The 21,293-nt window shown below is 40.8% G+C and overlaps 3 protein-coding genes across 3 annotated transcripts; 2 read left to right on the plus strand and 1 right to left on the minus strand.

The window, feature by feature from the left end:
• The first annotated feature begins 522 nt into the window (after positions 1-522).
• On the plus strand, positions 523-3,774 carry gstt1a (glutathione S-transferase theta 1a). Its single transcript, XM_021605686.2, has 5 exons — positions 523-817; positions 1,356-1,443; positions 1,642-1,798; positions 2,496-2,672; positions 2,858-3,774. The coding sequence occupies exons 1-5, from the start codon at positions 706-708 to the stop codon at positions 3,056-3,058; spliced, it is 735 nt and encodes a 244-aa protein (XP_021461361.1). The 5' UTR covers positions 523-705; the 3' UTR covers positions 3,059-3,774.
• Positions 3,775-4,889: 1,115 nt separating this feature from the next.
• LOC110525513 (taste receptor type 2 member 40-like) lies at positions 4,890-5,855 on the minus strand. Its single transcript, XM_036980626.1, has one exon. It carries the CDS (start codon positions 5,853-5,855, stop codon positions 4,890-4,892), a length of 966 nt encoding a protein of 321 aa, XP_036836521.1.
• Positions 5,695-12,263, plus strand: LOC110525512 (P2X purinoceptor 4). Its single transcript, XM_021605684.2, has 13 exons — positions 5,695-7,524; positions 7,949-8,096; positions 8,246-8,317; positions 8,441-8,513; positions 8,836-8,932; positions 9,350-9,430; positions 9,652-9,793; positions 10,053-10,189; positions 10,383-10,473; positions 10,614-10,679; positions 10,773-10,877; positions 11,021-11,128; positions 11,316-12,263. Exons 1-13 carry the CDS (start codon positions 7,406-7,408, stop codon positions 11,793-11,795), a joined length of 1,719 nt encoding a protein of 572 aa, XP_021461359.1. The 5' UTR covers positions 5,695-7,405; the 3' UTR covers positions 11,796-12,263.
• The last annotated feature ends 9,030 nt before the right edge of the window (positions 12,264-21,293 follow it).

Below are 21,293 nucleotides of genomic sequence, written 5' to 3' on the forward strand. Positions count from 1 at the left end.
GCTATTTCGGATTTTTATAAAATGCAAAATGCCATCCTCATGTACTTTGTGACCCCTCAAATTTTTGGGGTATGTGATGTCCCTGGGTGAGAGTCTCTGGACTTATGCCTTCCTCCCAAATCTGTCTTAAAAGGCCCATTATCTTAGTAAACAAAAGACTTGACCTACTTATAACATGATCAATACTGTGGTGAAATCGACAACGCTAGTTATCAACTGCACTACTGGTTCAGCTGTATCACTGGTCATCAACTTTGGTGAAATAAAAAAATGTAAATTGCACTTAGTGAATGCCCAAAAATGTGTTCATGAAATGATCCAGACTCGCAAACAATAACTGTCTGAGACATTGCTCATTATATGACATTATAATAAAACAGTCTATATGCAAATAATAACTGAATCATAGCATGGTCCATTGCACAGAGTCGCTTTATGGCTCAGTTATTTTATCTGGATAATCTTATAAACATCTACAAAATGTTGCCAACGCCTGACCCCGACAACCAGAAGCAGACACCACAAGTACAAGTAGACAATGGACCTGATCGGACAACTCAGAGCCTCTGCTCTTTTCTGTCCATATTGAACTGTCGGAACCCTTTATAATCATTTGACTATATGGGAGGGGCTCCATACCAACATAAAGGATAGCGGGTGCTGGGAAGAGATTCGGCACATAACATCCCTTCTACATCTGTGAAAATGCCGTTGGAATTGTATCTTGATCTGCACTCTCAGCCATGTCGCTCTGTGTTCATTTTTGCAAAGAAAACAAACATTCCGTTTGATTTCAAGTTTGTCGATCTGGCTACAGGTAGGCTACTGCGAGATATTTGGAATGTGATTTATAACGTTTATATTGAATATATAGTATTTATGTTGACGACTTCTACACAACAGAGTTTTGGTGTGTATAAAATATGTTCAAATATAGTGAAATTCTATTCGAGGTAAATCAAACAATATATTATTTTGAAGCAAGCATCCAACCATTTTAGTAAATATGGGCCTACTGCAAATACAGTTAGGAAGTAGCCTAGCCTATTATGACAATGAAAGTTCGATTTTATATGTATATATGTAGGCCATAAACTTCTAGGTGAAAACAACCAATTGCAAACTTTGAACTTGTTACATAATGACCTTGTTTGTTTATTCAGAAGGTAATATCTAACTGGACCCAATAACTAGATAGAAGTCATGAAACATGAAAGACATACTGTATATGGAAAAGTTTTTTCACAAAGATAATCATCATGCTATATGTGTAAATTCATTATAATAACAAAATAACTATATTTTCTTAAAAGTAATATTGGATAAATCAGTGTCACAATTGTTTTGCTCCTCAGGCCAGCAGTATGGGGAAGACTTTGGTAAGATCAGTGTGGTGAGAAAGGTTCCGGTCATGAGAGATGGAGACTTCATTCTTACAGAGAGGTAAAGTAGCCTACAGTAATCTACACAGAGACACTTCCCACTGGGCACACACTGGTTGAATCAACATTTCAATGAAATTACTTTGAACCAACGTGGAATAGACGTTGAATAAGTGGGTGCCTAGTGGGTTACATGTCGACTCTAATTAGGTTTCTAGGGAGTTCCTTAAATTAATTGTATATCTCTCCTTATTTTTAGTGTTGCCATCCTAAAGTACCTGGCTGAAAAATTTGGCACCTCAGATTCAGACCACTGGTACCCAGCAGACCTGCAAAAGCGAGCCCGGGTCAACGAGTACCTGTCTTGGCAACACGCAGCCATGCGAGCCCATGGCTCAAAGGTGTTCTGGTTCAGGGTAAGATATAAACATCCAATATGTCCTGTAAGTGGAACTGCACTTAGAAAAAAAGGTTATACCTAGAACCTAAAAGGGTTCTTAGACTGTCCTCATAGGAGGACCCTTTGAAGAACCATTTTTGGTTCCAGGTAGAACCCTTTTGGTTTCAGGTTTGGTTCCGTTCCACAGGTTTGGAACGGAAGTTTCGGGTTCTGTTCCATAGGAGAATCAAAAATGGTTCTCGTATGAGGACAGCCCAAGAACCCTTTTGTACGTTTTTTTTCTAAGTGTGGACCTTGGCTGGTTATTGAACCATTTGTACACAAATCATTTCTTACGTAATAACTTAGTTAATGACTGAAAGAAATCATTAGCGTCAAACATTTAAGTCTATGGCATTGGTGAATAGACATTTTATCACTGGATTATTTTATTAAATGTAGAATCAGCGACATGACTCAGGTGCATAAAGTAAACAGCATAGTGGGTCAATTTACGGAACAACTAAGAGCATTGAAGCGAAGCGCGAGGCTCAACTTCTTCGTTGTTTTGGTGCCCTGGCTACCACACTGTGAACAGTGTTGCAACTTGCTAATTTCAATATCTCCGGTGCTGTTCGTGGCAACTTCATTTTCCTCAGTCTACCTTTAAACCGTATTGAATAAGTATGGGTATAGACACAAGTGAAATTTTTTTAATATTTACATATTTTCAGGCAATAGTTCCCATCATAACTGGTTCAGACGTCCCTAAGGAGAAAATGGACTCTGCTATGGAGGACCTGACACTGTCTCTGAAGGTGTTTGAGGAGAAGTTCCTGGATGACAGACCCTTCATCATTGGGGAAAAGATCTCACTAGCAGACCTGGTGGCAATAGTAGAGATCATGCAGGTGACATTACATTTGTAAAAAGTGAAAGGGTAGGGAAGAGTGAGTTGTGCATGATTTTGAAGCTATTGTGTGAGGGATTCTCTCACTAACTGTTGTAAATGTCCCTCCCAATGTCTTTGGTTGCAGATTTGCGCTGTACTTTCCCTGAAATGATATGGGTTTTCCTGTGTGTGCATGTTTTTCAGCCGGTTGGCACTGGTCTGGATTTGTTTGAGAACAGGCCCACTCTCGGTGCCTGGAGAGACCGGGTAAAAATGGAGCTTGGCGAGGCTCTCTTTGACGAAGCTCACAAGACCATCATGGATGTGGCCAGCCTGCCTCAAACCTTTGAGAACAATGGAATGCTGGAATTTCTCAAGCCAAAGATACAGAAGATGTTCAACTAACTCATGATGAGAACATTTTGACCACCAAGTATTGTGTGACAATGCTTTTAATTTTTGTCTTAATTTTTTATGTCTTTGCACATTTTATTTGCAACCGGAACTCAAGTTTAGACGTAACATAGTAAACGCACATCCGATACTCCAATTAGTATAATATGTTATATTTCGTATTGTATGTATTAATTTTTGGAACTCCATCAACCATTTTGTGTAATATGTTACAAATTACAATTCATATGATATGTTACCGATTGCAATTCATACAATATGTTACAAATTTGCAAATCGTATGATATGTTATGAATTCCAATTTGTTGTGGCTAACGTTAGCTAGGTGGCTAACGTTAACTAGGCTAGGGGTTAAGGTTAAGGGAAGGGTTAGCTAACATGCTAAGTAGTTGCAAAGTAGCTAAAAAGTAGTAAGTTGTTGCTAATTATCTAAAATGCTAAAGTTGTCTGTGATGAGATTCAGAACACAAAACCTTTGGGTTGCTAGACGTTCCCGTTATACGCCAATCCAGCCACCCTGACTAACCACCCTACTTTTTGCCTTAAGTAACCATCTGTCTTATGTTACCATACCAAATATAACATATCATACTAATTTTAGAGTCCCTTATTTACATTTACTATGTTACGTCTAGTCTATGAGACCAAGCTGTTATTAGAATAAACACTTCATTTCTTGATAATAAATAAAATCAAATCTAAATGTGTCTTTTTTCAATTTTTTCGAATGATTTTTAATTCTTAAAAAAAAAATAAACAATAGAATGTAAAGTACTATTTGGTGAGAGATGCAAAGGTTCTGCAGTCCAAAACCTGAAAGAAAATTCTTTAAACTCTTCCCATTTTTCCAAAACGGTTTAGTTCTAAAAAGAAAATGCCCAATTAACAATAGAATGTAAAGTACTATTTGATGAGATATGCAAAAGTCCAAAACCTGAAAGAACATTCTTCAAACTCTTCCCATTTCATTTACAGTGCCTAGTGAAATTCTACACATCCCTTGCACAGTTTTCACCTTTTGCTGCCTTAATAAAATTATGTAGATCTAAAAAAGGAAAAAATTGGATTTTAGTGGATTTTTCCCCTGCTTATCTACCCAACCTGCTTCACATTAACAAAGTTACATTTATAGAAAATGTTCTTAGTTAATAAAAATATTAAAGAAAGATGTCTTGCAGAAGATTTGCATATGTCGTCACACTCCAGAGTTTGTACTTGGTGGAAGCGCCTTTGGCAGAAATTACAGCTGTGAATCCTTTTGAATAAGATTCTACCAAATCTGCACAACTCTGTCCATTGTTTTTGTTAAAATTGCTCCAGCTCAGTAAATTTGGTTGGGAATCATTGATGGACAGCCATAATCAAACTTTGCCTCTGATTGTCAAACAGATTCAAGTCAGGACTGCTACTGGTCAACTCAGGAACACTCAGCACCATGCTGGTGTGTCTTCGGCATTAACATTTGTATAATTGTCCCTCTGAAAAATAAAACTGACATTGAAATAGTGTAGACTTTCACTAGGCACTGTACATAAAGCCACACTCCTTAATTTGTGCAAATCATCATTAAGAAAATACATAAAAAATATAAAAAGACAAATAAAGCCAATACATGCACCGCTACGTAAAAGTAAAATACTATGAAACCCAGTACACCTAAGCATAAAAAGCCAACAACAGCAGTAGCAAAAAGGCATTTTACAACAAAATAATTAGCACTTGCTTGTAATATCTGGCAATGACAAACATGAAGTATATTGTGACGTAATACACTGTCCTGAAGAACTGAAAAGGTGACAATGTATTAAAACTCAAAAGCATATCAAGCTGCCCCAGTTTCTCCACTCAGGCTTTTGCTTGATGCATTTGATGCCTTGGTACCGCAGAAAAGAGCCCAGAGTTTCTCCCTCAGGTTCTTATTGGAGATAGTCAAGAGAACACCTGATGCTATGCAATAGAAGGAGTAACCCAGCAGGAGTGAGTTAATGCTAATGTCAGAGCCATATAGTTTAGAGAGGTAGAACAGGGAGATTATGGTCAGAGTGGTTATGTAGACACCCACCAGGGCCACAGTAAGCTTGCACACCAGCAGGTAGGAGTCAGCACTCTGAACATCGGTCTTGTTCTTTCTCATCTCCAGCGTGTGTTTGCAGAGATGGACCACCAGTCTGATGGAGGAGGGAACCATCACCATCACAGGTAACGGAGCCAGGTAGCAGATGAAGACTAGCACATAAAGGTTCATGTTGATCCAAGTGGGGAATAGAGGTGTCTTAATCACACAGGTGGTGTTCTTTGTCACAGGTGTTACGTATGACTCGTTACGGTAATTAAGGGAGAAGAAGGGGGAAAACATCACACAGGAGTTCAGGAAGGTCACTGCAAGAGCCACATTGATGATGGGTGAGATGTTTGTCTTGATCTTAGCGAACAGCTCAGAGGTGAAGTTGACTACCTTCACACAATAGAGGACACTCAGCCAGGCGATGGACCAGAAGCTCAAATAGCTACTGCTCAGCCACACATACAACATGACACAGAAGAACATGGGTAGATCATCCCAACACAACACCCCATGCCACATAGTGACTACGATGCCAAAGGTGGAGAGGTGCAGGAAAACATTACCCAGGGAGATAGTGGAGATGATCAGTCCCACAGTCTGGACACCACCAGCCTTCCACTGCTGGAACATGGTTGTTATCAAGTTGAATGTGTTCCATAGCACTCCAATAATGACCAGGACAGCTATACCATACAGCTGGACTTCATGTTGTCCAGAACCCATAGTTATAACCAGATGAGAACAATTTTGGCAGAATTCCTCTTTGTTATGAAGCAGAGAATTATTCACATACCATTTTATAGAGAAAATGAGTATTCCTATGCAAATCTGTTTCTGTGAGTAATGACTCTCTGAGATAATGTAAATGAGGGACAATGTTGATTGATGGTAGGGCATGGCCATTCCACAGCAGAATTTGAAAACACAAATTAGCCATGAGGAAGACAAGTCACGTTATTCATGACCATTTTGCTTTTATGAAAAGCATGCATGAAGTATACATTGACTAGAATGTAGACTATTACTGGATTTGCAATGCTGTAACCAGACACAGATTCAATTGAAGATGGAGGGAAGGAGTAGCAAGATAGTCAATACTTGTATCATCTCAACCACTCTCATTGTCCCTAGTGAGGATAAACATGACATGTTACTTACTGTCTGCCTTGCCACTGTCCATCGTGCCATGGTTTTTGTTTACAGACCAGACAGTCATTTACTTACAAGAATCTTCTGGGGCTTGTTTTACATTTTTAAACCATGGAAATTATATGTATTTTATTTTCCTTTGCCTGATGAGGCTGAATGTATTTCCTTATTCAAATCCATTATGTATTTCACTTGTACAAGTTAGCTTATTCAAAATGAAGTTTTGTGCTTTTCATCCTGTTTCAATGTCATGTCATTCACAATGCAAATGGTTTTGAGCGCATAGTCTCTTTTCTCCAGATTTGATCTTTTTCTCAGGCATAATTGCACAAGCAATTTTAATGTCACACAATAACAAAAAACGAAATATATTGAGCTACAGTGAAACTAAAGCTAGTATGTGACACAATTATATCATCCTCATTTTCAAGCTCCTGTGGTGGCCAAATACATCCACTTCCTTTCCATACTAATTATTTACTGCTATCTAGAGTTTTAAATGATTTCTTGATTGGGCACCAAATCAGGAAACTTGTTTGGCACAACTTTCACCCCAAAGAAACTGTCACTCATACTGCATAAAAAAAACATTCAAGCCTACTGTAGCCTATATCATATCTGGACTAGGATGCAGTGCACATCTTCACAATCAAGTTAAGTGGTCCGGATACAGCCATGCCGAGATACAATGACTTCCTTCATAGGGATATGTGACCCTTTGATTTGCAAATACTGATAGTGACAGAAATCTTCATTTAATCTAATTTATCGGTGTACCCCATGGTAGGCGTACTTCAGATGTTAGTCTTTAATTCATATGAATGCATTCGTGTCATTTTCATGTAATAAATGATCAAATCATTTCAAAGTAGCAAATAACATAAAACAATAGACAAACGCTACTTTGTTCCAGCTTTGGCTGCACAACAGGGATACATGCATAATGTTATACAACAACGACGACTGGACCAGTCTTGAATTTCACAGGCGTAGAATATTGTTTGGTCAATGGAACTGAAACAGCTCCAAGCAGATGTACATGTGATCACTGACCCACTCAGGAAGGAGAAGAACCAGTATGAGTCAGAAGAAAGAGATTCACTCTCTCTCTGACAACATCCAAAATGCCGTGTAAACTGCTAAATCTATGTGAGTATGAAACACATAAACTGGTCCGAATACAAAGTGCAAGGCTGGGATCGCTGAAATGGACATTTAACGGAGTCATACTGATGTTCATCTGGTGAGTATTCTGCAGAAGGATTCAGTTTGCGGTACTAACGGTAGTAGACAAGGAACGCCCACGCACCTTGATCAAGAATGTGTGCATGAAAATAAAGTATGAATGTTATTATAGATATCGAATACATTCTGAAATAATGATGCATTACTTTTATCAATTGTATTAACTATTTATTTTAATGTGTTTACCATCCATCTTCTAGCCATACCAATAATATTTCAAAATGAATGCTATTATAGATAGTGAATACATTCTAAAATAATGATGTATTACTTTTATCAATTGTATTTACTATTTTTATTTATTTACTTACCATCCAACTTTTCTAGCCATACCAATACTATTTAAAATATATCAGGGACAGATAAAAGTATTTTACTCCAATTTGCAACATTCTATAATAAAATACTGTTTTACATTGTAGCATTGTAATGTTCTGGAACAAGGAGTATCAAGAACACGACTATGTGGTCAGCTCTGTTACTGCTAAGGTCAAGGGAGTGGCCATGACCAGCTTGCCAGATGTTGGTGATATAGTATGGGATGTTGTAGATTACAGTGGGCCATCACAGGTGTGTGTGTGTGCGTTCATACATTTGTGTTTTACGAATATTGTTGTTTTATTGTTGTATATTATACACATATTATATTTGTATTATACATGCATATATTTGTACATTGGTTCTGACTTTCTATACATTTGTTGGACTTTCTGTTTAAGGGAAAGAATTCATTTTTCGTGGTGACCAATGTCATTGTTACAAAAAATCAAAGGCAAGGAAAATGCCCTGAGGTAGAGTGCCAGTAGGACATCCCTACCCAATTCCTGTAAATTATCATGTCTGATATCACTTCTATTAACCACACTACTTGATGACTAGAACCAACTAATCTCACAGGAGTCTGTGTATTACAGGTCCCTCCTTACGGAAAAGTGTGTTGGACAGACAAGGACTGTGTGAAGGGGTTCTGGGAACAGAACAGCCACGGTACAGCTACAGCTGTCTACAACTTTTCTCCTGATCATTCTCCTCTGTTTGTGTCATCTCTATCTGGTTAGACCATTAGTTCTTGCAAGGAGGGGAGGAATTTGTCCCTGATGTGTTGAGGTTTCAGATGGTCTGCTCTGTTCTCTCTGTCTTTACTGTAGGCAGATACATTCTGGTTATGTAAGGGTTACACAGTAGTATTAAACATGTAGACACATGATAATAGAACAGCTGGGACAATTTTTGTTATTATTTGTCACTTGAACCATATAATAGTTCAAATTGAACTCATTCTAAATTCCACATTTTGATTTCCTTTCAGGGGTTCAGACAGGTGCATGTGTGAAGTTTGATGTAAAACAGAAAACATGTGAGGTGTCTACATGGTGCCCCATAGAAACCAAGAAAACGCCCCCCAAGTAAATAAGCTCACTATTATTTGTATTCTCATTATCAGTATGTGTGCCTGCCTTCCCCCTCTCATCATATTCAGTGTGATTTGACTTGCAGTCTCTGCAGAGGTTAGTTACTCAGTAAATCAAGTTATCTTCACTTCTACATAGACCACTGCCTGACAGCTATATTTATACTTTAGTTCCTCTAATGTGGAGGAAGCTCACCACATTACCGCTGCATGAGTGTATAGTCAAATATGATGAGGAACATTGTTTCAAAGTAGTTTCACAACAACTTTGGAATGAAAATTAAGGGCTCTATCACGGAATCTGTAACACTTCAGCTTTAAAGATTGAATAGAGCCCTAAACCGTCAGCTGTAAAAACATATTTTCACAACTATGCTTCAATAGTGCAATTGATGACTGCTCTGACATCTAGGCCTGCTCTCTTGGCATCAGCTGAGAACTTCACAGTCCTCATCAAGAACAACATCAGATTCCCAAACTTTAACTTCATTAGGTGAGACTGCCCAATTCAATGTGAATAGATTTGTATTTTTAGCTTGCATACCACAGTTAAGTATATTATATATATTATATTCAGACCTTCACCACCCCACCTTTACATAATCAAAGGGTCATAATCACAAAAAAACAGAATTACATGAATTCATAAACAGATGGAAAACGAGCACCGTCTTTACATTCAGCTGATCTTACTAATGTGTGTTTGTCTCACAGAAGGAACATCCTCCCTGAGATGACGGACAGCTACCTGAAGCACTGCCAATTTAACAGGCGTACAGACCCCTGGTGCCCCATCTTCCGCCTCGGGGACATTGTGCAGGAGGCCAGAGAGAACTTCTCAGAGATGGCAGTTGAGGTGGGCTGCTCTGTTAGAGGGAATTTCTCAAATAACCACAAACTTACTCTATGACTCTCAATTATGTATGTATGTCACTGATGTCTGCATCTATTTTGGCATTGCACATACTGGCAATTCATAACATTGGACATATTTGATTACTTAATGAATTACAGAATGAAATCACCTTAATTACTTCAGATGTGAGAGGGTTTACATGATTGTCAGGTAAGGTTGACGCTGAGTAGATCATCTTCACCATGCTCTCTCACCAAAGGGTGGCGTCATTGGGATCCAAATTAAATGGGATTGTAATCTGGACGGGTTCTTGCGGAACTGTCTGCCCAAATACTCCTTCCGCCGGCTGGATGAGAAGGAGAGCAACAGAACTCTGTCCCCTGGTCTCAACTTAAGGTAATTGTGACTGGCCTTGTTCTTTAGGCCGAATGTCATAGACCATACATGGCCAGTTGACCCAGTTCAAATGAGATTATGGAAAACTGTCAATCTATACTGGAATAGTTATTTGTAATTGTAGACATCGGTGCTTCCAGATATTACAGTGTAACATAGTTTTTTACAGTTTTATAACAACATGTGTTGGCAGGTTTGCTAGATATCAGACAGAAAAAGGTGTTGGGGAGAGAACCCTGTTTAAAGCGTTTGGGATCAGGTTTGATGTCATGGTATTCGGAAAGGTTTGTATGACTCATTAAGTCTTATCATTCAAACCTGCAATAATGATGATGGTAATCTAATGAATGAGCATATATTATTCTAATCAGTGCATGAATCAGAATAATACAACTGGTAATTTATCATGTGTGTTCTTTTAAAGGCAGGAAAATTCAGCATAATCCAACTGATCATCTATATTGGATCAACTCTATCCTATTATGCACTGGTGAGCTTTATTCAGATGTTTTCGTTCAACTTTTTTTTGAAATTCAACATTTTAACAGGCAAAGAAGCCTACATTGACTGTGACTTTCCCCAGACCACTTTATTCATTGACTGGCTCATTGGGACCAGCTGCTTCTCTAAAGAAGCCAGACAGAACTACTCAGAGAAAAAGGTTGAATCTGTTCAGGACAGACAACAGGTATGAGTGGGATGGCATTCCCCACTGGGGATTATACATACCCTCAAATCCACAGCAACATTTGCATTCCCATTGACTGAATGTTGGATGTAAATATGTGGTGAGACACTGAACAATGGCACTATTCTCCTTCTGTGTTCCAGTGCATTCTTTGTGTCTCGTTTGTGGATGAGAACCATATAAGAGTGGTGAAAAGATCACATAGGAAAAGTTTACAACAAGTGAAGCCCATGTCCGTTCACCCATTCAAGGTTAGCATAATTGTGTTTTCCCAAATGTAGTGCCATTCTCACCCCCTGATACAGTAGATACTCACTTTTAAGCTCACTTTATGTTACCCTTCTCTTGTCTTTTACACAGTTACTGAGCAAGGTAAAACTATTGTATATAAGTACACATGACTACTGTAATATGTATGTATTGCACTCTTGTTGTCAGGACGACATAAGGCACCTGAGTGCCATGGCTGGTGTATTGCAGAAAGGGCACAGCATAGACAAGCAGCCCCAGGCTCTCCCTCGGCCCAGCTGTCCAGCTTGGTGTCTGTGTGGCTGCTGCCTCCCCTCCACCCATCCCCAGGAGCAGCTGTGCTGCAGGATGAGCAGAGGTCGCTGCATCACCACCTCCTCCTTGTTTGAACAGCTGGTGCTGAGTCGGCCCTTATTGGAGGCAGTGTTGCTGTACAGGGAGCCTCTTTGTGAGCTGACCGAGGGGGAGCAGTGGACCACCGCCATGCGCCACTGTGCCTACAATCAGTATATCACCTGGAGATTTGGGGCCCCACCCAGAGAAAGCCTCCCTGTCATACCCAGTTGTAGTGTGTGGAGAATCAGAGAGGAATACTCCAGCCAAGATGGAGAGTACACTGGCATGAGACCCAGAAGAACTACTTCTCCCCAGTCCAGCCCTAACACATAGCTTTAGGGAAGAGGGAGAGTCAGTGTTCTAGAAAGCAGTGTTCTATATAGAAATCAGAGACTGGTCCTCATCATGTAACAGCTGTCTCATGCATTTGTACTGGTGTATTTATCTAATCTTCCATTCTGCATTAAGGTTGACATTTTCAACTTGATCATTATTCTCGCCTATAGATATTGTGTCTATCCATCCCACTGTCTAGAGACCATGAATGATTAAAAGGGCTCCCAAGTGGCGCAGCGGTCTAAGGCATTGCATCTCTGTGCTAGAGGCGTCACTACAGACCCTGGTTTGAATCCAGGCTGTATCACAATCCGCCATGATTGGGAGTCCCATAGGGCGGTGCACAAATGGCCCAGCGTTGTTCGGGTTTGGCTGGTATGGGCCGTCATTGTAAATAAGAATTTGTTCTTAACTGACTTGCCTAGTTAAATAAAGGTACAATTTAAAAAAATATATACAGTGGGGAGAACAAGTATTTGATAGACTGCTGATTTTACAGGTTTTCCTACTTACAAAGCATGTAGAGGTCTGTAACTTTTATCATCAACTGTGAGAGACGGAATCTAAAACAAAAATCCAGAGAATCACATTGTATGATTTTTAAGTAATTAATTTGCATGACATAAGTATTTGATCACCTACCAACCAGTAAGAAATCCGGCTCTCACAGACTTGTTAGTTTTTCTTTAAGAAGCCCTCCTGTTCTCCACTCATTACTTGTATTAACTGCACCTGTTTGAACTCGTTACCTGTATAAAAGACACCTGTCCACACACTCAATCAAACAGACTCCAACCTCTCCACAATGGCCAAGACCAGACAGCTGTGTAAGGACATCAGGGATAAAATTGTACACCTGCACAAGGCTGGGATGGGCTACAGGACAATAGGCAAGCAGCTTGGTGAGAAGGCAACAACTGTTGGCGCAATTATTAGAAAATGGAAGAAGTTCAAGATGACGGTCAATCACCCTCGGTCTGGGGCTCCATGCAAGATCTCACCTCGTGGGGCATCAATGATCATGAGGAAGGTGAGGGATCAGCCCAGAACTCCACGGCAGGACCTGGTCAATGACCTGAAGAGAGCTGGGACCACAGATTTAAAAAGAACATTAGTAACAGACTACGCCGTCATGGATTAAAATCCTGCAGCGCACGCAAGGTCCCCCTGCTCAAGCCAGCGCATGTCCAGGCCCGTCTGAAGTTTGCCAATGATCATCTGGATGATCCAGAGGAGGAATGGGAGAAGGTCATGTGGTCTGATGAGACAAAAATAGAGCTTTTTGGTCTAAACTCCACTCGCAATGTGTTTGGAGGAAGAAGAAGGATGAGTACAACCCCAAGAACACCATCCCAACTGTGAAGCATGGAGGTGGAAACATCATTCTTTGGGGATGCTTTTCTGCAAATGGGACAGGATGACTGCACCGTATTGAGGGGAGGATGGATGGGGCCATGTATCGCGAGATCTTGGCCAACAACCTCCTTCCCTCAGTAAGAGCATTGAAGATGGGTCGTGACTGGGTCTTCCAGCATGTCAACGACCTGAAACACACAGCCAGGGCAACTAAGGAGTGGCTCCGTAAGAAGCATCTCAAGGTCCTGGAGTGGCCTAGCCAGTCTCCAGACCTGAACCCAATAGAAAATCTTTGGAGGGAGCTGAAAGTCCGTATTGCCCAGCGACAGCCCCAAAACCTGAAGGATCTGGAGAAGGTCTGTATGGAGGAGTGGGCCAAAATCCCTGCTGCAGTGTGTGCAAACCTGGTCAAGAACTACAGGAAACATATGATCTCTGTAATTGCAAAGAAAGGTTTCTGTACCAAATATTAAGTTCTGCTTTTCTGATAATATGCTAATTAATTACTTAAAAATCATACAATGTGATTTTCTGGATTTTTGTTTTAGATTCCGTCTCTCACAGTTGAAGTGTACCTATGATAAACATTACAGACCTCTACATGCTTTGTAAGTAGGAAAACCTTCAAAATCGGCAGGGTATCAAATACTTGTTCTCCCCACTGTATATATATATTTAAATTTTAAAACTAAAAAAGATTGTAGAAGATCCATCATCTTAGATGACAATGAACTGGAGCTAACTGGAGAAAGGAATTGTGTTATCATTTTGTTTGTCTGTCTGCATACATGTAACCTATTTCAATTATTTTTTATATTGAACAAATCTTTTTTGCCATGTGCAATAAATGTAATTTTGAAAATATTGTTGACTTGATGATAATGTAATTTCACATCTTCTCCAGTTCTTGTGTGCATACAATAGTACATACCGTTTCTATGGATCCATTGTAGTCGATGTACAGTAGTTTTATTATGCCTCTACTCAGATGAGTTAGATTTGCGAAATGAGCCAGCATCCGTTGCAGTGGAGATTTTAGTATGTAAATCTACGTGGAGCAAAAAAATAAAAAAAGGTGGGATGCATGCCAGCAAAGCCACAACACAACACTAAACAATACATGAATTGCACTATAACGGTGACAAACGGTTCCCACAAACTGGCCTACATAGAGCTGTCTCAACAGCAGAGTCCCAACAGCAGTCCCAACACCAACTGCTACACCTGGCTGTCAGGAGAGCCTTGTCTGGCAGCGAAACAGTTGAGATTGCCTGCAATCTCCCGGGTGGCGCAGTGGTCTAAGGCACTGCACTGCAGGGCTAGCTGCGACCACCAGAGACTCTGGGTTCGAGCCCAGGCTCTGTCGCAGCCGGCCGCGACCGGGAGGTCCATGGGGTGATGCAAAATTTGCCTAGCGTCGTCCGGGTTAGGGAGGGTTTGGCCGGTAGGGATATCCTTGTCTCATCGTGCACTAGCAACTCCTGTGGCGGGCCAGGCGCAGTGCACGCTAACCAGGTGGCCAGGTGCACAGTGTTTCCTCCAACACATTTGTGCGGCTGGCTTCCGGGTTGGATGCGCGCTGTGTTAAAAAGCAGTGCGGCTTGGTTGGGTTGTGTTTCGGAGGAAGCATGGCTTTTGACCTTCGTCTCTCCCGAGCCCATATGGGAGTTGTAGCGATGAGACAAGATAGTAACTACTAACAATTGGATACCACGAATTTGGGGAGAAAAGGGGGTAAAAAAAAAGTTAAACATTTTTAAAAAGAGATTACCTGCAATGACAACAAGCTCAGTCCAATGGTGCTGTGACACACCACCCCAGACCATGACGAACCCTCCACCTCCAAATCAATGCCGCTCCAGAGTACAGGCCTCGGTGTAACGCTCATTCCTTCGAGGATCAACGCGAATCCAACCATCACCCCTAGTGAGACAAAAGGCGATTTTTGTTTTGTGCCCATAGGCGACGTTGTTGCCGGTGATGTCTGGTAAGCACCTACCTTACAACAGGCCTACAAGCCCTCAGTCCAGCCTCTCTCAGCCTATTGTGGACAGTCTGAGCACAGAGGGTGGGATTTGGCGTTCCTGGTGTAACTCGGGCAGTTGTTGTTGCCATCCTGTACCTGTCCCGCAGGTGTGATGTTCAGATGTACCAATCCTGCACAGGTGTTGTTACACGTGGTCTGCCACTGCGAGGACGATCAGCTGTCCGTCCTGTCTCCCTGTAGCACTGTCTTAGGCGTCTCACAGTATGGACATTGCAATTTATTGTCCTGGCCACATCTGCAGTCCTCATGCCTCCTTGCAGCATGTCTAAGGCACATTCATGCAGATGAGTAGGGACCCTGGGCATCTTTCTTTTGGTGTTTATCAGAGTCAGTAGAAAGGCCCCTTTAGCATCCTAAGTTTTCATAACTGTGACCTTAATTGCCTACCGTCTCTAAGCTGTTAGTGTCTCAACGACCGTTCCGCAGGTACATAATTGTTTAAGCATGTTTAAGCATGGAAAACAGTGTTTAAACCATTTACAATGAAGATCTGTGAAGTTAATTGGATTTTTAAGAATTATCTTTGATAGACAGGGTCCTGAAAAGGGATGTTTCTTCTTTTGCTGAATTAATACTATATATATATTTTTTTTTTTACATTGTTTGCTAACTGATATGTGACACGTATTAATGCCAAAATGACTTGCAAAACAGGCAAGCCCCTCCCCCAAAAATGTATGACCACTGGTCAGTTGTAGTTTTCTTACTAGCCATGAAGATGATTTTACTATTATCTCAGCAGGCTGTGGGTGTGAGACCTGTTTACCTCTTGTATTACTCCCATTGCTAGTTTGCTACAGTATATCCATAACTCAGAAGACAGGCTGCTGTAGCTGTCAGAGCTGCCTCTGCTGTTTGTTTGATTATGAAACATAAGGAATTATTGTGGCCAAGAACAAAGTGGTGGTTGCTGTCTTTAGATTAATCCAGTTTCTGGATGTGTTTGGGTAAATAGGGGCTTCAATAATTCAGTTTCTATTACAAAGCCATCTATATTAAGTCAGAGTGGATGATGTGTGATTGTATCACTTTGTCTCTACACTTGTTTCCTCTTGTGTCGTGTCTAACCTGCAATTCTGCAGGTGTGTCTGTACGGTGCAAAAGTCTTACCAGGAGACTCAGTGATCAGCTCTGTCACCACCTAGGTGAAGGACGTTGCCTTCCCCAACATCTCTGATCTGGGTGCCTGTGTGTGGGATTTGTCTGATTACAACATCCCCTCTCAGGTAGCATCATATACTCAATACACTTCATCTACAGTGTATCACCTTTTGGTCAGTTTCATATCAAATTGTATTGAACTGTTTTTATATTTGTGAATAAGGGGATTTGTTTGAGGAAAATGTGATCTTTGTCTGGCAGACTAACATGATCGTCACCCCCAATCAAACTCAACTGAGCTGTCCAAAGGTATGTTTCTGATTTCTTATTTAAAATATACTGAAAAGTATATTAGGCTATATTGTGAAACGTTATGTTATTGTTTGAATTGAACACCACTAAAAATATATTGTAAAATGTATAATGAGACTGTAGTTACACATTAATAAATTTACTTATACAACCTTTATTTCAATTGTAGTCAAAAAGGTATTTGAATGTTAGTGAAATGTGATCCTGTATCTTCTTAAGCTCCCAAGCCAACCCACCATTTGCATGTCAGACAGTGACTGCACAGAGGGATCCAGTGATGTCCGTGGCAACGGTAAACCTCCATGTCTTGCTGATGAATCCTTGTAGAATTGTTAACAAGGGCAGCAACCAGCAAAGAGATGGCTGAAACATTTATTCAGTGTCATAAGTAAATACATATCTACTGCTCCAGAGAAATGTGTCCTAAATTTCATTAACATTTTCTGAATCATCCTGCAATATATTTGAATAACTATATAGCAATGTCTCTAATCATATTACTCTCTTCAAAGGTATGTAGACAGGGCTATGCGTAAACTACTCAGAGACTGTCAATACCTGTGTGGTGCCATCTTGGGGTCCTCTTGAAATAGACACTAACCTACCTGAGTAAATAAGAACACATTACAGTGCATTCTGAAAGTATTCAGACCCCATGACTTTTTCCACATTTTGTAACGTTACAGCCTTACTCTAAAATGGATAAAATAGTTTTTTTCCATCATCAATCTACAAACAATACCCCACGATGACAATGAAAAACAACAGAGATATCACACTTTACTCAATTAGTTGACGCACGTTTGGCAGTGATTACAGCATCTAGTCTTGGGTGACGCTATAAGCTTGGCACAATTGTATTTGGGGAGTTTCTCCCATTCTACTCTGAAGATCCTCTCAAGCTGTCAAGTTGGATGGGGAGCGTCGCTGCACAGTTATTTTCAGGTCTCTCCAGAGATGTTCAATCAGGTTCAAGTCCGGGCTCTGGCTGGGCTACTCAAGGACATTAAGAGATTGTCCCGAAGCCACTCCTGCGTTGTCTTGGCTTGGCTGTGTGCTTAGGGTCGTTGTCCTGTTGGAAGGTGAACCTTCGCCCCAGTCTGAGGTCTGGCTCAGGTTTTCATCAAGGATCACTCTGTACTTTGCTCCATTCATCTTTCCCTCGATCCTGACTAGCCTCCCAGTCCCTGTTGCTGAAAAATATCCCCACAGCATGATGCTGCCACCACCATGCTTCACCGTAGTGATGGTGCCAGGTTTCCTCCAGACGTGACGCTTGACATTCAGGCCAAGGAATTCAATCTTGGTTCCTTTAGGCCAGATAATCCTGTTCCTCATGGTCTGACAGTCCTCTAGGTGCCTTTTGGCAAACTCCAAGCAGGCTGTCATGAGCCTTTTACTAAGGAGCGGCTTCCGTCTGGCCAGTCTACCATAAAGGCCTGATGGGTGGAGTGCTGCAGAGATGGTTGTTCTTCTGTAAGGTTCTCCCATCTCCACAGAGGAACTCTCGAGCTCCTTAGAGTGACCATCGGGTTCTTGGTCAACTCCCTGACCAAGGCCCTTCTCCCCTGATTGCTTAGTTTGGCCAGGCGGCCAGCTCTAGTCTTGGTGCTTCCAAACTTCTTCCATTTGAGAATGATGGAGGCCACTGTGTTCTTGGGGACCATCAGTGCTGCAGAAATGTTTTGCCACCTTTCCCCAGATCTGTGCCTAGATGCAATTCTGTCTCGGAACTCTACGGAAAATTATTTCGACCTCATGGCTTGGTTTTTGCTCTGACATGCACTGTCAACTGTGGGATTTAATAGACAGGTGTGTGCCTTTCCAAATAATGTTCAATTGAATTTACCACAGGTGGACTCCAATCAAGCTGTAGAAACATCTCAAGGATGGTCAATGGAAACAGGATGCACTGGAGCTCAATTTTGAGGGTCTGAATACTTCTGTAAATAAGGTATTTCTGTTTTAACTCTAAAAACCTGTTTTTGCTTTGTCATTATGGGTTAGTGTGTGTAGATTGCTGAGGATTTTATTTATTTAATCCATTTTAGAATAAGGACGTAACGTAACAAAATGTGGAAAAAAGTCAAGGGGTCTGAAAACTTTCCAAAGGCACTGTATGTTTGTGTTGCACTCAACTGAAAGATGTAGGAATAAAGGCAGGACACCTGCTTAAGAGTTTTATTTTATTCTGCAGAATACCCCATATTTTCTCCGTTAGTCTCTTGCAGAAGAAACATTTTGGCTGATGTTAACCCTTCATATCTGAAGCAATGTGGTTTCAATCGCACATCAGACCCCAACTGTCCCATCTTCCGCTTCAAGACATGGTCACTGAAACTGTGGAAGACATTCAGACCATGGCTATCAGGGTATAACATGTAGCCACTCACTTTCTTTTCTCAGGTCCCATTTAGATTTGACTCTGCATAAGCCCATATTAGATATTCTTGAATTTATTCTCAGCAGTTATGCAGTGTTTGGTTTGTGTCACAATTTAATAAGGGCTTCGTCCATGTCCATCAGGCTATTTGGGCAGTAGTGTAACTCTGTGGTGTATATACACTAAGTATACCAAACATTAGGGACACCTTCCTAACATTGAGTTGCACCCCCCCACTTCAGTCTCAATTTGTCGGGGCATGGTCTACACAAAGTGTCAAAAGTGTTCCTCAGGGATGTAGGCCCATGTTGACTCCAATGCTTCGTACAGTTGTGTCAAGTTAGCTGGATGTCCTTTGGGTGGTGGACCATTCTTCATAAACACAAGAAACTGTTGCGCATGAAACACCCAGCATTATTGCAGTTATTCACACAAACTGATGCGCCTGGCCTGGCAAAAACTACCATATCCCATTCAAAGGCACTTCAATATTTTGTCTTGCCCATTCACCCTCTGAATGACACACACACACACACAATCTTTCGTTAACCTGTCTCCTCCCATTCATCTATACTGATTGAAGTGGAATTAACAAGTGACATCAATAAGGGATCATAGCTTTCACCTGATCAGTCTTTCATAGAAAGAGAAGGTGTTCTTAATGTTTTGTATATTCTGTGTAAAATTAGCTAAATAGCTGAATTTTGAAATTAGACTATATCATGGTTATGCTGTTAAGGGTGGCGTTCTTTGGATTATGATTGGCTGGAGCTGGGACCTGTGGCCCTAAGTACTCTTTCCGCAGGCTGGACATAAAAACTCTGAGAACAATGTACAGTTGAAGTCAGAAGTTTACATACACCTTAGCCAAATACATTTAAACTTAGTTTTCACAATTCCTGACATTTAATCCTAGTAAAAATTCCCTGATTTAGGTCAGTTAGGATCACCACTTTATTTTAAGAACATGAAATGTCAGAATAATAGTAGAGAGAATGATTTATTTCAGCTTTTATTTCTTTCATCACATTCCCAGTGGGTCAGAAGTTTACATACACTCAATTAGTATTTGTTAGCATTGCCTTTAAATCGTTTAACTTGGGTCAAACTTTTCGGATAGCCTTCCACAAGCTTCCCACAATAAGTTGGGTGAATTTTGGTCCATTCCTCCTGACAGAGCTTGTGAAACTAAGTCAGATTTATAGGCCTCCTTACTCTGAAACTTTTTCAGTTCTGCACACACACATTCTATAGGATTGAGGTCAGGGATTTGTGATGGCCACTCTAATACCTTGACTTTGTTGTCCTTAAGCCATTTTGCCACAACTTTGGAAGTATGCTTGGGGTCAATGTCCATTTGGAAGACCCATTTGCGACCAAACTTTAACTTCCTGACTGATGTCTTGAGATGTTGCTTCAATATATCCACATAATTTTTCTACCTCATGATGCCATCTATTTTGTGAAGTGCACCAGTACCTCCTGCAGCAAAGCACCCCCACAACATGATGGTGTTCTTCAGCTTGCAAGCCTCCCCCTTTTTCTCCAAACATAACGATGGTCATTATGGCCAAAAAGTTATATTTTTGTTTCATCAGACCAGAGGACATTTCTCCAAAAAGTACAATCATTGTCCCCATGTGTAGTTGCAAACCGTAGTCTGGCTTTATTATAGCGGTTTTATAGCAGTGGCTTCTTCCTTGCTGAGCGGCTTTTCAGGTTATGTCGATATAGGACTAGTTTTACTGTGGATATAGATACTTTTGTACCTGTTAACTCCAGCATCTTCACACGGTCCTTTGCTGTTGTTCTGGGATTGATTTGCAATTTTCGCACCAAAGTACGTTCATCTCTAGGAGGCAGAACGCATCTCCTTCCTGAGCAGTATGACAGCGGAGTGGTCCAATGGTGTTTATACTTGCATACAATTGTTTGTACAGATGAACGTGGTGCCTTCAGGCATTTGGAAATTGCTCCCAAGGATGAACCAGACATGTGGAAGTCCACAAAAAAAAATGGAGGTCTTGGCTGATTTTTTAAAATGTTCACATGATGTCAAGCAAAGAGGCACTGAGTTTGAAGGTAGGCCTTGAAATACATCCACAAGTACACCTCCAATTGACTCAAATTATGTCAATTAGCCTATCAGAAGCTTCTAAAGCCATGACATAATTTTCTGGAATTTTCCAAGCTGTTTAAAGACAGTCAACTTAGTGTATGTAAACTTCTGACCCACTGGAATTGTGATACAGTGAATTAAGTGAAATAATCTGTCTGTAAACAATTTTTGGAAAAA

Source organism: Oncorhynchus mykiss, chromosome 6 (assembly GCF_013265735.2).
Source record: "Oncorhynchus mykiss isolate Arlee chromosome 6, USDA_OmykA_1.1, whole genome shotgun sequence".
Classification (NCBI taxonomy): Eukaryota; Metazoa; Chordata; class Actinopteri; order Salmoniformes; family Salmonidae; genus Oncorhynchus; species Oncorhynchus mykiss.